Source organism: Stegodyphus dumicola, chromosome 9 (genome assembly GCF_044657685.1).
Source record: "Stegodyphus dumicola isolate Sdum_Otavi_A_Nest chromosome 9, ASM4465768v1".
NCBI lineage: Eukaryota > Metazoa > Arthropoda > Arachnida > Araneae > Eresidae > Stegodyphus > Stegodyphus dumicola.
In genome coordinates, this window is record NC_140776.1 from 161,303,435 (window position 1) to 161,315,539 (window position 12,105).

General features: G+C 32.3%; 1 protein-coding gene across 4 annotated transcripts in view; it reads right to left on the reverse strand.

The window, feature by feature from the left end:
* RyR (Ryanodine receptor) overlaps positions 1–12,105 on the reverse strand; it is a 406,107-nt gene that overhangs the window by 139,132 nt on the left and 254,870 nt on the right. For all 4 annotated transcript variants that reach the window (XM_085824283.1, XM_085824285.1, XM_085824284.1 and 1 more), the window contains exons 67-74: positions 11,506–11,587; positions 9,522–9,548; positions 9,056–9,192; positions 7,757–7,892; positions 5,526–5,579; positions 4,564–4,679; positions 4,146–4,324; positions 2,648–2,718 (exon numbers count right to left, since the gene is read on the reverse strand). In XM_085824283.1, the coding sequence (XP_085680409.1) occupies positions 2,648–2,718; positions 4,146–4,324; positions 4,564–4,679; positions 5,526–5,579; positions 7,757–7,892; positions 9,056–9,192; positions 9,522–9,548; positions 11,506–11,587 (802 nt within the window). The remainder of the gene's footprint in view (positions 1–2,647; positions 2,719–4,145; positions 4,325–4,563; positions 4,680–5,525; positions 5,580–7,756; positions 7,893–9,055; positions 9,193–9,521; positions 9,549–11,505; positions 11,588–12,105) is intronic.

The window sequence follows — 12,105 nt, forward strand, 5'->3', positions numbered from 1 at the left end:
ATTTTTAAATAATATAAAAACACAATCTAACATTTTAATCAATTATATATTTTCCTCCATTATCTACAATGTCTCGCCATCTTACAGGCAGCTTTTTATGCTATTGTTCTAGAAAGACTCTGGTTTTGATGCAAAAAAACTTGAAAGTCCATTGTGTACATCCTGTTTAGAATTTAATTGTTTTCCCAGTAAAAAATTTTCTAAGGCACGAAATAAGTGAAAATCACTTGGGGCAATATCTAGGGAGTAAGCAGGTTGTGGCAAAAGCTCCCAATTAAATTCACTCATTTTTTGCAGCGTTGTTCGAGACGTATGCGGTCTAGCGTTATCGTGATAAAACAACACTTTCTTGATATTCACCGATCGTGGGCGTTTTTTGATCCATTCAGAGTTTAGACGGCAAAGTTGTTCACTATAAACTTCTGAATGAATCGTTTAATTTGGGTTTGATTTGGTTCTAACAGTTCAAAACGTCCTGAAAGGGATTCGTCATCAATACTGCTTTTTCCAACTTAATATTTTTTAAACCATTTCTGGGTAGTCCTTACACTAATAGTGTGTTCACCATGCACACGATTAATTTGTATCGCTGCAGACCTGGCAGATTCACCACACGAAAATAAAAAATGTAGCACAGCACGTTGTACTGATTATCTATATTCGTCTTCTATGGGTACTAAAATGCGTTCGATAAAATGCGTACGAAAGTTGGTGATGAACTGATTAATATGTTAGTCAAACGATGACAAGTTTCAACAGGTTCAAAATTGTATTGTTTTAGTAAATGCGTCATAGTGAATTCCACGCATACTCTTAATGCGCACGAACTTATGGACTGACCGGATAGTTGGTTTTATTATTTGGTCCGTGAGAGTAATATTAATGAATGAAGTATTTTATCTACGTTATAACACATTACCTAAGGCAAATGATAAAAACTACCACAAGTATTAATTCAGAAGTCAAACAACAAAAATCAGCGTTATATTCACAAAATTTTCACAGGACTAGTTTCGATGGTTTTACCGAACCATCATCTTCAGCTGCAAAACCGCAAATGAACAAGATAGGAAATAATGATTAGATAAGATAAGAAAGCCTGGACAAGAATAAGCAAGTGGCGCCATGTGTTATTCGCCAAATCCTGGGTGAGAAGAAACGTCATCCAACACCCTCTTACTTCGGGCGCCACTGTAGAAGGTATTTTTGGAAGCAGGCAGAATGAAAAATTAGCACCTCCTTCGCCGGGAGTCGAACCGCGGACCTCTCAATTACGCGCTGAGCGTGCAGACCACTACATCACGGAGGCTCGATAAGAAGGTGGAAGAAATACCTTTAAGTGGTAACTGGCGTTTTAAGTTCTGCACTTTGATTCTTTCATCTACATATTGCAAGAAACTATAATGTATTAGCAAGCATCACAGGCTAGGGAAGAAAAAAAACCTTTGGGTGAAGAATATTGATATGGTATGTACCGTTATTAAACGGTAAAAAGCAAATTGATGCACCCTTTCTAGGCCTAAAATAATATCACTGTTGTTCTTTATTGGACTTAGGTCATTATACCATATATTCATCCTTTCGTCGACGGAGATAAATTTGAATTTCTGTTAATACAGATATTATTCTCGTGTCCATACAAATTCTCTTATTTAGGAATACATATAAAGTGAAGGTGTTGCACCGAAGCGAGCCATCGTCGAATAGTTCGCTTAGGATCTAATCCAATGGAAAATTTTTGGAACTCATTAAACAGACATACTACTGCAGTACATATCTACAATAAACTGCACCAAATCTGTAGAATAACCTTTTATTTTTTCTGAAAAAACTGAGATTCTGTTGATGCAACGATTAAACTTCATAATAGTTGCCATAGTATGGATAAGCGTAGATCAACAATTTTGTTTTAGATTTGACTTTCGAGATTGCATCATCATAATATATTTCCCTCCTGTACATAGATATTTTCAACTTGTAAATAAATGAATATATTCCTAAATGCTTATCAAGTCATAAACTGGAGAACTCAACACACATTTCAAACTCATTAACAGTAAGCCAAGTCTCTGGTGATGTTTACATGAACATGTAGGGCAATTATAGACTGTTTAGGCCACAGTTAGTAACTTTTTCCTTTTACTCATATTCTTGTTTTAATGTTGCTTCAGTCAGTTTGGGTGTTTCAGGTCAAAAAACATTTATTTTATCTGTTCATTTTATCTAGCAGTAAATTATGTGTTGTTCTTTATGCCACATTTGAACCAAATAATATCACAATATCTTCTACTATTTTAAATACATTTTATTTTTGGCATCTGTAACTTACTCCGCAATGCAATATGTAATGAGTTTTAATTTCAGTCCAGCCAATTAAAACTATCAGTTAAATTTAATGCTTCAATCTATCCGTACAATTATAGCAGAGCAAAATACGTCACATTATAATACTTCATTCTAACATGCACGATCATCTGTTTTGCTGGCGTTGAAATAATACGTGCACAAGAAAGTTTTTATTAATTTCTTTACATATTAAAACATCATCGAAATTATTTATTAAAAATTTATCCATCAAAATACATCCTTACACAGAATATTGCATAAAAATAGTCAGAATAAGCAAGGCACTTGTTAATGTGCTTACCTCTGTAAATCCACATATTTGATAAGAAGAGGATAAAATGCGTAGACATCTCGAACCAACAAACTGAATTCCTGGAAAACGATATGAATTTCAGAAAAAAAGAAGAAATTTCTTAAAACGCTATTCAAGTTTCCTAGAAATTAATCTGGGAAGAAATAATAAGGAAAAGGACGAACAAAATGAAATGATTATGATCAAATTAATTAATTGAATTTTAATATGATAAATATTTAAACAGCTGCTCTTTCAGTTTAAATTTTTTAATAAATAGGTTTTTACAGATAGGTAATTATTTTGTAGAGGTTATTTTAAGTTTTTAACGGTTATTTTAATTTTTAAACATATTTTACTGTCTATTCTCGTTTTCCACCTATTATTCCCTACGAGAATAAGCTTTTAGCATCGCGCATTGCATGTAAATAAATTAGAAAGAGTATTTAAAGGAAGGTTTCGCTTACTTCAGCATAAAAGCTTAGAAGACCTTAATGGCGCGTGTTTTCCGCCAAGCTTCTTCGTTGATTGAAGCTAACTAGGCTCAACCATATTGAAAGTGTCTGCTGATATTCGCAGGTTAATTTAATTAAAGGCCAATTACATTACGTAATTTTGAACAGCTTCGGCTAACATCAATCTAGTTTAGCATTAGATTAGTTTCTTATTTTCTCATCTTGAGTTGGAGGCCGGGTGGAGGCTTTTCTGTAAGCCCGAGAAAGGGGCCATCTGTGTTCTTAGTTTGAGATAATAAACAGTGAATTTAACCCTTCTTTGGACTTTTCACTTATACAGTATTGACTCAGCGATAAGTTGATGCACAGTTCAACAAGGCTTCTACAAAGTTAACCCCTTCGAGCCGGGTAGGGAAAACGCGCGCTTATCGCGGAGGCCGGCAGTGTGTTCCGCGAGCGTCTCTCCAGGGCCGGGGGCTTTTTTGCTTCTAAGCCTAAATCCATGAAATTTCCGAAGTATCAACGCATTGTTTAATAATGCTCTATAGAGTATTTAAACGGCTTATGCTTTATAGATATTTTTATATATATACTTTAATTACCTTTTTTCTTGTTTAAATGCATATTTTACACATATGACTTTTAACATTATACATCTGAAAACTAAATATATTACTTAAAATTCTCTTTTCGTATGAAAAATTTTAAAACAGGGATCTACACACAGTCCTACGTTAAATTTCTTGAACTCGTAATAACTCATTTGCCGATTTGGAGGATTTTTCCGGGAATGTGAACAAACGAAGCATCGTCGTCTCATTTTCTTCTCATCGTCATAACGATCCTTCCTTCATTTACTTGTAACGTGTGTCATCACACGTATGTAAAGGAGATTAGGGGACTCGACAATCTTCCGCGGTAATTAAAAGCAGTAGGACTCTGGTTACCCACCCACAATGTGGACTAACTCTTCTAGGAATTATAGAAACCTCTGACAACAAAACGATAACAAAAAAGAGGGTAGTAAAATTAGAAAAAAAAAATATTCTCACATCTTGTAATTGTCCTTCTACTTGAGAGGTGTCTTCGGTAGCAGACTTAAGATACCCCCGCAAAGTTTCTTCTTTGTGGAAAACCGCCATAGCTCGTGTGCCAATTTTTTCAGCCAGTGGAAGAACTGGATCAACTAGAAGCTCCTCGGAAGAATTGATAACAATCTGACCGGCGTGAGCTTTAAGAAAAAAGAAAACAGTCAGTGAAAATGTAGTTTTAAATAAATAAAAAAAAAAAAAAGAAGTATTTATCTCCCTTTACAATTCAGTTTGCAGGTCATGGCAGATACTTGTTACAAATAAAAAAAGCAATAAGTAGATTTTTATGACCTTCTTTCAATTTAGGTTTGGCTTGAATGAGCCAGCTATCACGTCCTGGCTATAAATTGCAAAACAAGTGTTAGATTTAATTACTTACCAGCTATATTTACCATCCAAGGTGCATTTTCTTCGCCTACAGTTCGGCGAATAAGATTCAGTATATTTTTCAGCAAACTGTTAAGATGTTCACTCGTGACCATGGTTACGTGATTTCTGAAAGGATGGCAAAATTTTATATCATATATCTAAGTCATGAATAATTAAAAATTGAGGCTAATCTTTGGAATATGGTAACAGGTAGTTTGGCGACATTTTGGTAAGGCGATAAAGGTTACTAGCTAGGACTTGTACATGGATAAAGTCAGCTAGGCAGTGTACATGGATAAAGTCAAGAGTTTGCGCAATGCCATTTTTATGCAATTCTGGGATGTTTTTTTAAGTGAAAATAGTTCGACGTGTACATGGATACCGTGTATGTGCAATTCTTAAAAACGCGGCAAGCAGTTTGCGATTCTGCACTTTCTCCCAATTTCGCACCTAATTTTCGTCATAATTAAGCACTTTTGTTCCATAAAAGTTCTAGCATAAGCGTAATTCGACTAGAAGATTGTTGGAAAAAAATGTTGAGGAAAAAAAGAAAAAAGGCCTTTGCTTCGTGAAAACAAAATGGCGTCCAATCAAAAACTAGCAGGTTGTTGTAGCAGGTTTGGTCGCCAATATTTCGCCAAAAATTCGCCAAGTTACCATAATCCAAAGATTAACCAAAATTGAGTATCTATTTGTACTATTAAAATGCCAATAAACAGAGAAAATAGCTCATTGTTTTAAAATAAACTCCAAAGAGATTAGCTTTCTAAACGTTTTAAATCATTTAGTACATTTTATGCATATAAATTGTAATAATTTTAATATATCATATCTTGGAAATGCTTAATTTAAATATATTGTATCTGAAAATGCTTAAGTAACAAATTCTAATTATTAATAAAGCATTAGAGATTTTAAAAAATTATCATTCTGGCCGATTTTTTGCTTCATTATGCTAGTCATTCTACTTACCCAGATTGTACATTTACGTTATCTGGTCCTTGACTCCACCAAAATGGCAAATAACTAAAGAAGAGACATTGAAGTGGATTTTAATTAATGCTATTAAATACATACACGATTGATACATATTATATATAAACTAAACATTCAAAAACAAAATTAAAAAAAAATCTGAAAGCTTTCAAATTTTATATTATGCCCAAAGCGGCGTTTTTTAATGTTTTGTGCGTTATCTTTAATTATTAAATATCATGTTCTCCGCACATAAACCATAAAATTAAGTTCAACATAAATATCAAAAAATATTTCAAAGAACAAACATATCTTTAAAATTTCCGATACATAGTCTCGCGTGCTGGAGATAAAAATATTTTTCCCCGTATAGTGTTGCCACTGCTCGCTTTGAAATCGTTAAGTCTGTTAATAAAAAATTCTTCTAATGACTAACAAAATATGAAATAGATAATAAAACGAATTCCATTTTCCAAATTAGGGCTTCCAGATGCCCATATTCAGTGGAGGATTACGTTATTCAAAATTTGACGTCTCGAGGTACCGTTGTTTTATCACAATGCGAGGACACATACATACATTTATGCAGATTCTTCATTATATAATTTCTTCAAATATAACACAGGGCGATAGTATTTGGTGGCAACAATTTGAAAAGTGTACCCACACTTATAGTGAACCAACGCGAAATGCCAAAACGAAAATAATAGTCCTTATGAGCTAGCGCCTTTTGGTCTAATAAAGCAATAATGATTTTTAAAACAAAGCAACATAATTTTAATAAAGCGATGATAATTTTGAAAACAATTATTATGTATTTTATTGAATTGCTCCAAGGAAAATGAAATATGATATTGATATATTTGTGCATGACCAAAATAAAAGAAAACACAATCACGAAATCAATACTGTTATAAAAATCCTGCAGTCCGGCATCCAAAGATGTATGCTCAATAATCCAGCACTTCTATCACCGACATTTCGGCTGTAAGATGACATTACTGGCATTTTATTCAGTCACATTCGGAACTCGATTGGATTACATTGCTAAAACAATAGCATCAGTCAGGTTTGAGAAATAGGCGGTACCCATGTTTACACTTGCCCGAAATATTTCGCGCCTCAAACAGAAGTTGCAAATATGAAGTGTTCAGATTATGTACGTAAGAGTTGTAAGGATTATGTTAATTTTATTAACAGTTACATTTTAAGTTAAAGTTCCTTTCCTGTCGATTCTTAACTTCAACTTACTACTTCCGGCCGGAACGTAGTTTTAAAATCACGTCTGAATGCATAATGAGGAAGAGCGGTATTTAACCGCGAAGTTCTTCGGTCTTAGGGAGAGAGTTACCAGGTATTCTGTCTGCACGCGTCCGCCTTTTTAGGCAACTCTCTCGTAAGCTATTATTACGCTGGGCCATACTTAGGCCCTTGATAGCTTCGCAGTCATCTCGTGTTTAAGGGGCCAACTCCATTAAAACTTTGATAGCTTCGGCTATATCTCTTTAGTTTAGATTACGTTTAGTTTACTTCTTAGCCTCTTAAGTTCAAGCCCAAATGTCGGCTTTTATTGTACACTCCAAGACGGAGTTCTGTTAAATCTTATTTGAATAATAAAGGGTTATTTACCCTTCCATCTTGTTGTTTCTTGTCACAGGAACTCAAGCGATTATTCGCTTATCAGTCCTTAAGATTCTTCACGTTCAACTGTAACTTAGCATTTACAAAGTGAGGAACTCTACAAAGTACTAATCTAGTATTCAAATATTCACAAACCAACTTTACGCAGCAATAAAATATGCCTTCTTACTGCGCAAATTTGCAGATGTAGCCTTAGAAGGCAAAACAGGCTCTTAACTACATCAAATATAGTTACAAAACTATTTGTAGTATGTAAAAATTACATCCTATAGTTTGAAAGCCACTAAAGTACCTGTATTGCCAATCTGTTTTACCGTGAGGAATCAACCTCAGGAGACAAATAGTAGTACTTTACGAATATGGTCATTAATGTTCTAGAAGACTGGCTGAATTGGTTTTTAATTATAGTTCAATTGTTTTTAAGCTTATTTTAATCAAATTTCCATATGTCATGTTAATTAATAAAAAGTAAAAAATTTTATTCAGAAAAAAACTTCTTATTCTGAAAAACTGCAGAATTCGTTTAGTGTAAAATTAAAAAATATATATGTTTAACATTTTTTTATAAGAAAAAATTATTTTTTTACCTGCATAACATGGGAATAATGACATCAATTACAGCTGGAGTATCAGAATATTTTCCACCACTGTTTACAAATTTCTCCACTTGAGACATCAAATCATCTAGAGTTGGCATACTTTGTTCCATCTCCGCCATCACAGCTAAAAGTACGAATGACTGAGATTAATAAAATTGTCTTATACAGTCAAAAGTCGTTAATCCGGACTCGTCGGGACTTCGGCGATTCCGGATTATAGATCATCAGTTTAAATCTCGTAAGATGGCAAGCAGAAATTCTAAAATTAAAAATATGAAACCGTAATTTATGGAATAAAGAACAATTATGATCTAAAGGGTATCAAAATTTGCAAAAAGAAAAAGCTTAATATTTATTTGTTTACTTTATTAAACATTTCTTTCAACGTAAGTTGTTTAAGTTTTGCTTCGTTTCATGTGATAATACTTTCTCTTTAATTCTATTAAACAGACATAATTTCTTGTTCAGTTACAAAGTTCCGCTGTTCAAGTACTATAATTGCTGTGTCGAGAACACCGACTAATTTGTCAATCGAAATTTTTCGTTTTCACTAACCTCTGTTACTTTCTTCGCTATCGGAAGCGAATTATAATGACGAGGAACTTGTTTTAAATCATATCAAAGACGGAGCACATCGAGATGAAATACTAATTTGGTAAGTAATTATAAGCCAAATAAAATAAAAACATCTGCTCTGAAGATAAGGATAGTGCTGACAGATCAACTTCCAATTCATTACGCGCCCGCTACGGCGTTCCCCCCGCCGAGCAGCGTGAAATTGATAAACAGATTTCGGATTTCAAAACATACTTTCGCTTTAGATCCTTTACATATTAACAAATATATATCGGAAATTCTATTTGATATAATCGAAAGTTTAAGCTTACTTTTATAAAATTGCTCTTACAGTCTGCAAAAAATAATAAACCGGATCCAATTCGAAAATTAAGGAACAACGCAATCATCAACATTAACTGAAATAGATAATTAGATAATTTTACCTTATACGTCCATTATACATAAAACGCGCACGCGAAAACGTATTCTGCACTTGCGCACACTCATATGCACAGTCGTAAAAGGACTTATGCGCACGCGTAAACGCCTATGCGCATGTGTCAACGCGGCGCATGCGCAGAAAGTTTTTAGTTTTGAGGTCCGGATTATAGATCATTCCGAATCATGGGTGTCCGAATTAACGACATTTGACTGTATAATGATGGTGACATAAAATGTTATAGACTGTGAATTAAGAAATTTGATTTCAGGCTTTCTTTTCCTACGCACCTTGAGCTTCTAGTGAAGTTTCTTGTAAACGCCCATGAATGGAGTATTGGTTGTGCTTGTTCAACATAGGTTCCAGGAATGCTACAGGAAAAGTGCCAGCGAAAGCACCTAGACAATTACCTAGAGCTGGACGATGTCTAATAAAATAAAAAAGATAGTCAATTTAAGCACCAAAAATTTATTTTTAGAGCATTTCTAGAGTTCTCTTTTCGCTCTAATTATAATACTTTAAATATAATTAAAAATTTTAATTTTTAATTTCCTCACTACATATCCGCCATTTAAAGAAGAAAAGTGAAATTTGAAAGGAAAAACATAAAATAAATTTCGTAATAAATAGTAAATGCAAAATCATATAAAACAAAATTACAACTCGAAAAAAAAACAAATAAATAAGTAACAAAATAAAAATAAAATCTCACGAAATTTGCAAAGAAGTGTTTTAATTAAAAGCATTCAGATATACCTGCCCATTTCTGTTTTGATAAATTTCCTAAAAAATAAATAAAAATAATCATATACCAGATAAAATGTGAAATTAATATCAAACAAAAATAAACATAATTAATAAAATTATAACTTTAAAGAAAATAACAAATATAAAAATTAACTGAACCAAAAGATGTAAAATAAACAGTCAAAATTATTAACTGAGTCAAATTTCTTGACTTGTCATTACATTTTCTCGATCTAGATATATTTTCGAGAAATTTACTCATTTTAACTTAACATTCGTTTTTTAGTGAAAATTAAAAAAAAAAATCTGATGTGTACACCACATGACTTCCTTGTACGGAATATTAAATTATACTCATTTTTTCTTGCATTTCATTTAAACGTATTGGATTGAATTAAATCTACTTCGCCGACAGCGCATAAACCACAATAGAATAAATGCATTTTTTAAAATTCACTCTATTTGTTTACCATAGCGACACTCTGGCGCTAGGTTCACTTAAAAGTATTATATTTCGTTCATATTATAACTCAGATTGCACAAAATTTACATCATTTAAAGAATTATCTAATCGTTGCCACATGTCCTATTCAAATACTATAATAAAACTAGAACGATGTATAAAAGAAATTAAGCAAACAAAACAACAAAGCTGCAGTTTTACACAGACGATTGGGTATTTCTCATTCAATTAATTCAGTTCTCACTTCGCGTCAAGGCAAAAATACATAAAAACTCAAAATATCTGTATTAAAAATTACGAAGTAAATCTTAAACACATATTTCCTCGAAAAAATTCCAGAAAGGAATAAGCATGATTTAATTCGCAATAATAAATGAAGGCATTATCTTTGTTGTTGCGAAGCTAAGTTTCTCTAGATAGGCAACAAATCCACTATCCTGCTGTTTCAAATGTAAACAAACAATGGCCGCCGTCAAGAAAAGTATTAGGCTTATCGGCCTTTAAACAACTTTAAAATTGTGGATAATTCTAAAAATATTGCATAGAGATTAACTAAAGGCATAAAAACCTTAAACGGAAGATAAGAACAACATAATTCAATCATTTTTAAAGCAAAAAATGTACAATTTACAAACATATACGAGTAAAGAAGCTGAGATCACTGAGCCAGGTAACAGAGTGGATATACAAATATATTTATATACGTTTGGTGCGGCCGATTGCAACCAAAATACGAGGTGCACATCTACATGTTATGGCAGTCCTATATACAAAATTTTAACGTTCTGAGGTTACTGGTTTTTGAGTTATGCGAGATACGTACGTACAGACGCCACGAAATATTCTCTTCAGAATTCATTTTAAAGCAGTTTTATAACTTTTTTGAAGGAAACGAGTCTTTTATTCTGTCCTTACGTACAGATATCACGGAAAAACATCGTTAAATTGCATTCGATAGCGATCAAAATGGATATTTTCGTTGAAATATGCTGCCTGAAACTTTTCGCGATTACAATACTTCCTTTTTACTTCGTACAAGGAAGTAAAAAGAGCCTTTTTCATTGAAAAATTGCTTTCAAAAAATTTTGTTTTTTTGATATATAAAGTGTGATCCAAAATTATTGAGCGAATTTCATGTTTGAAAAAAAATAAAAGAGAACAAAATTAGGTGTGTACACGTTTATTGTTTTCCTTGGAAAATAATCTAAAACAATTTTAAACAACAAAACTTTAAACATTAAATAACTTTCACCTGAGGCCTATTTGTGGCACGCAAATGAAATGTGAAATGCGATCAATAATTTTGGCCTACCCTGTACTTTAATATATAAAAAGGACTAATTCAGAAGTCAAACAGCAAAAATCAGCGGTATATTTACAAAATTTGTAAATATAACGCTGATTTTTGTTGTTTGACTTCTGAATTAGTATTTATTCGGCGTGTTATTGTGTCTTAATATAAAAAAGGACTTAAACAGCTGAAAGTAAGAAAGCTGCAATTAAATCTTAATTATTTTGAAATATACTAACCTACTATTACTCAGCTCTACCTTTGTTCCCAAGGTAAATAGACTGTTTAAAATTTTGTAGCAAGCTACTTGGACTTCATTTACTAAAAGAAAAAAAGAAATATGCTGTGAAAATTAAATTTCATATCGCTTTAGGTCCATACTTTTAAAATACAGTAGACTCCAGTTATCCAGAGTCCAAATACTATGACCGGAATTAACCGGATCATATGTTCCAACCAAAACTAATTTTTTTTTAACTTAAAAGAGTTGTTTTTACTTTTTTGTTGTTTTAAGTAATTTAAGAAACTAAATTTTTTACCTTAAAAGGGATGTTCTTATCTTTTTTGTTGTTTTAAGTAATTTAAGTTAACACAGAGCACATTTTAATAACTTTTATGTTAAAAAATAATAAGTTACTAATTAAAAACATAATTAGTTGATAATATAAATTTAAAATGTAATTATTTGTATTAAAACATTGCTCATTTCATATTTAAAGTTTTGTATAAAACAAAGTACGAAAATGATAATACACATCTTGGTATTTCAAAATAATTTAAAAGCAATTTAGGATCAGCTGGAAATTTCTGCGTTTTTTAAAAAACAAGCGCAAATTCCT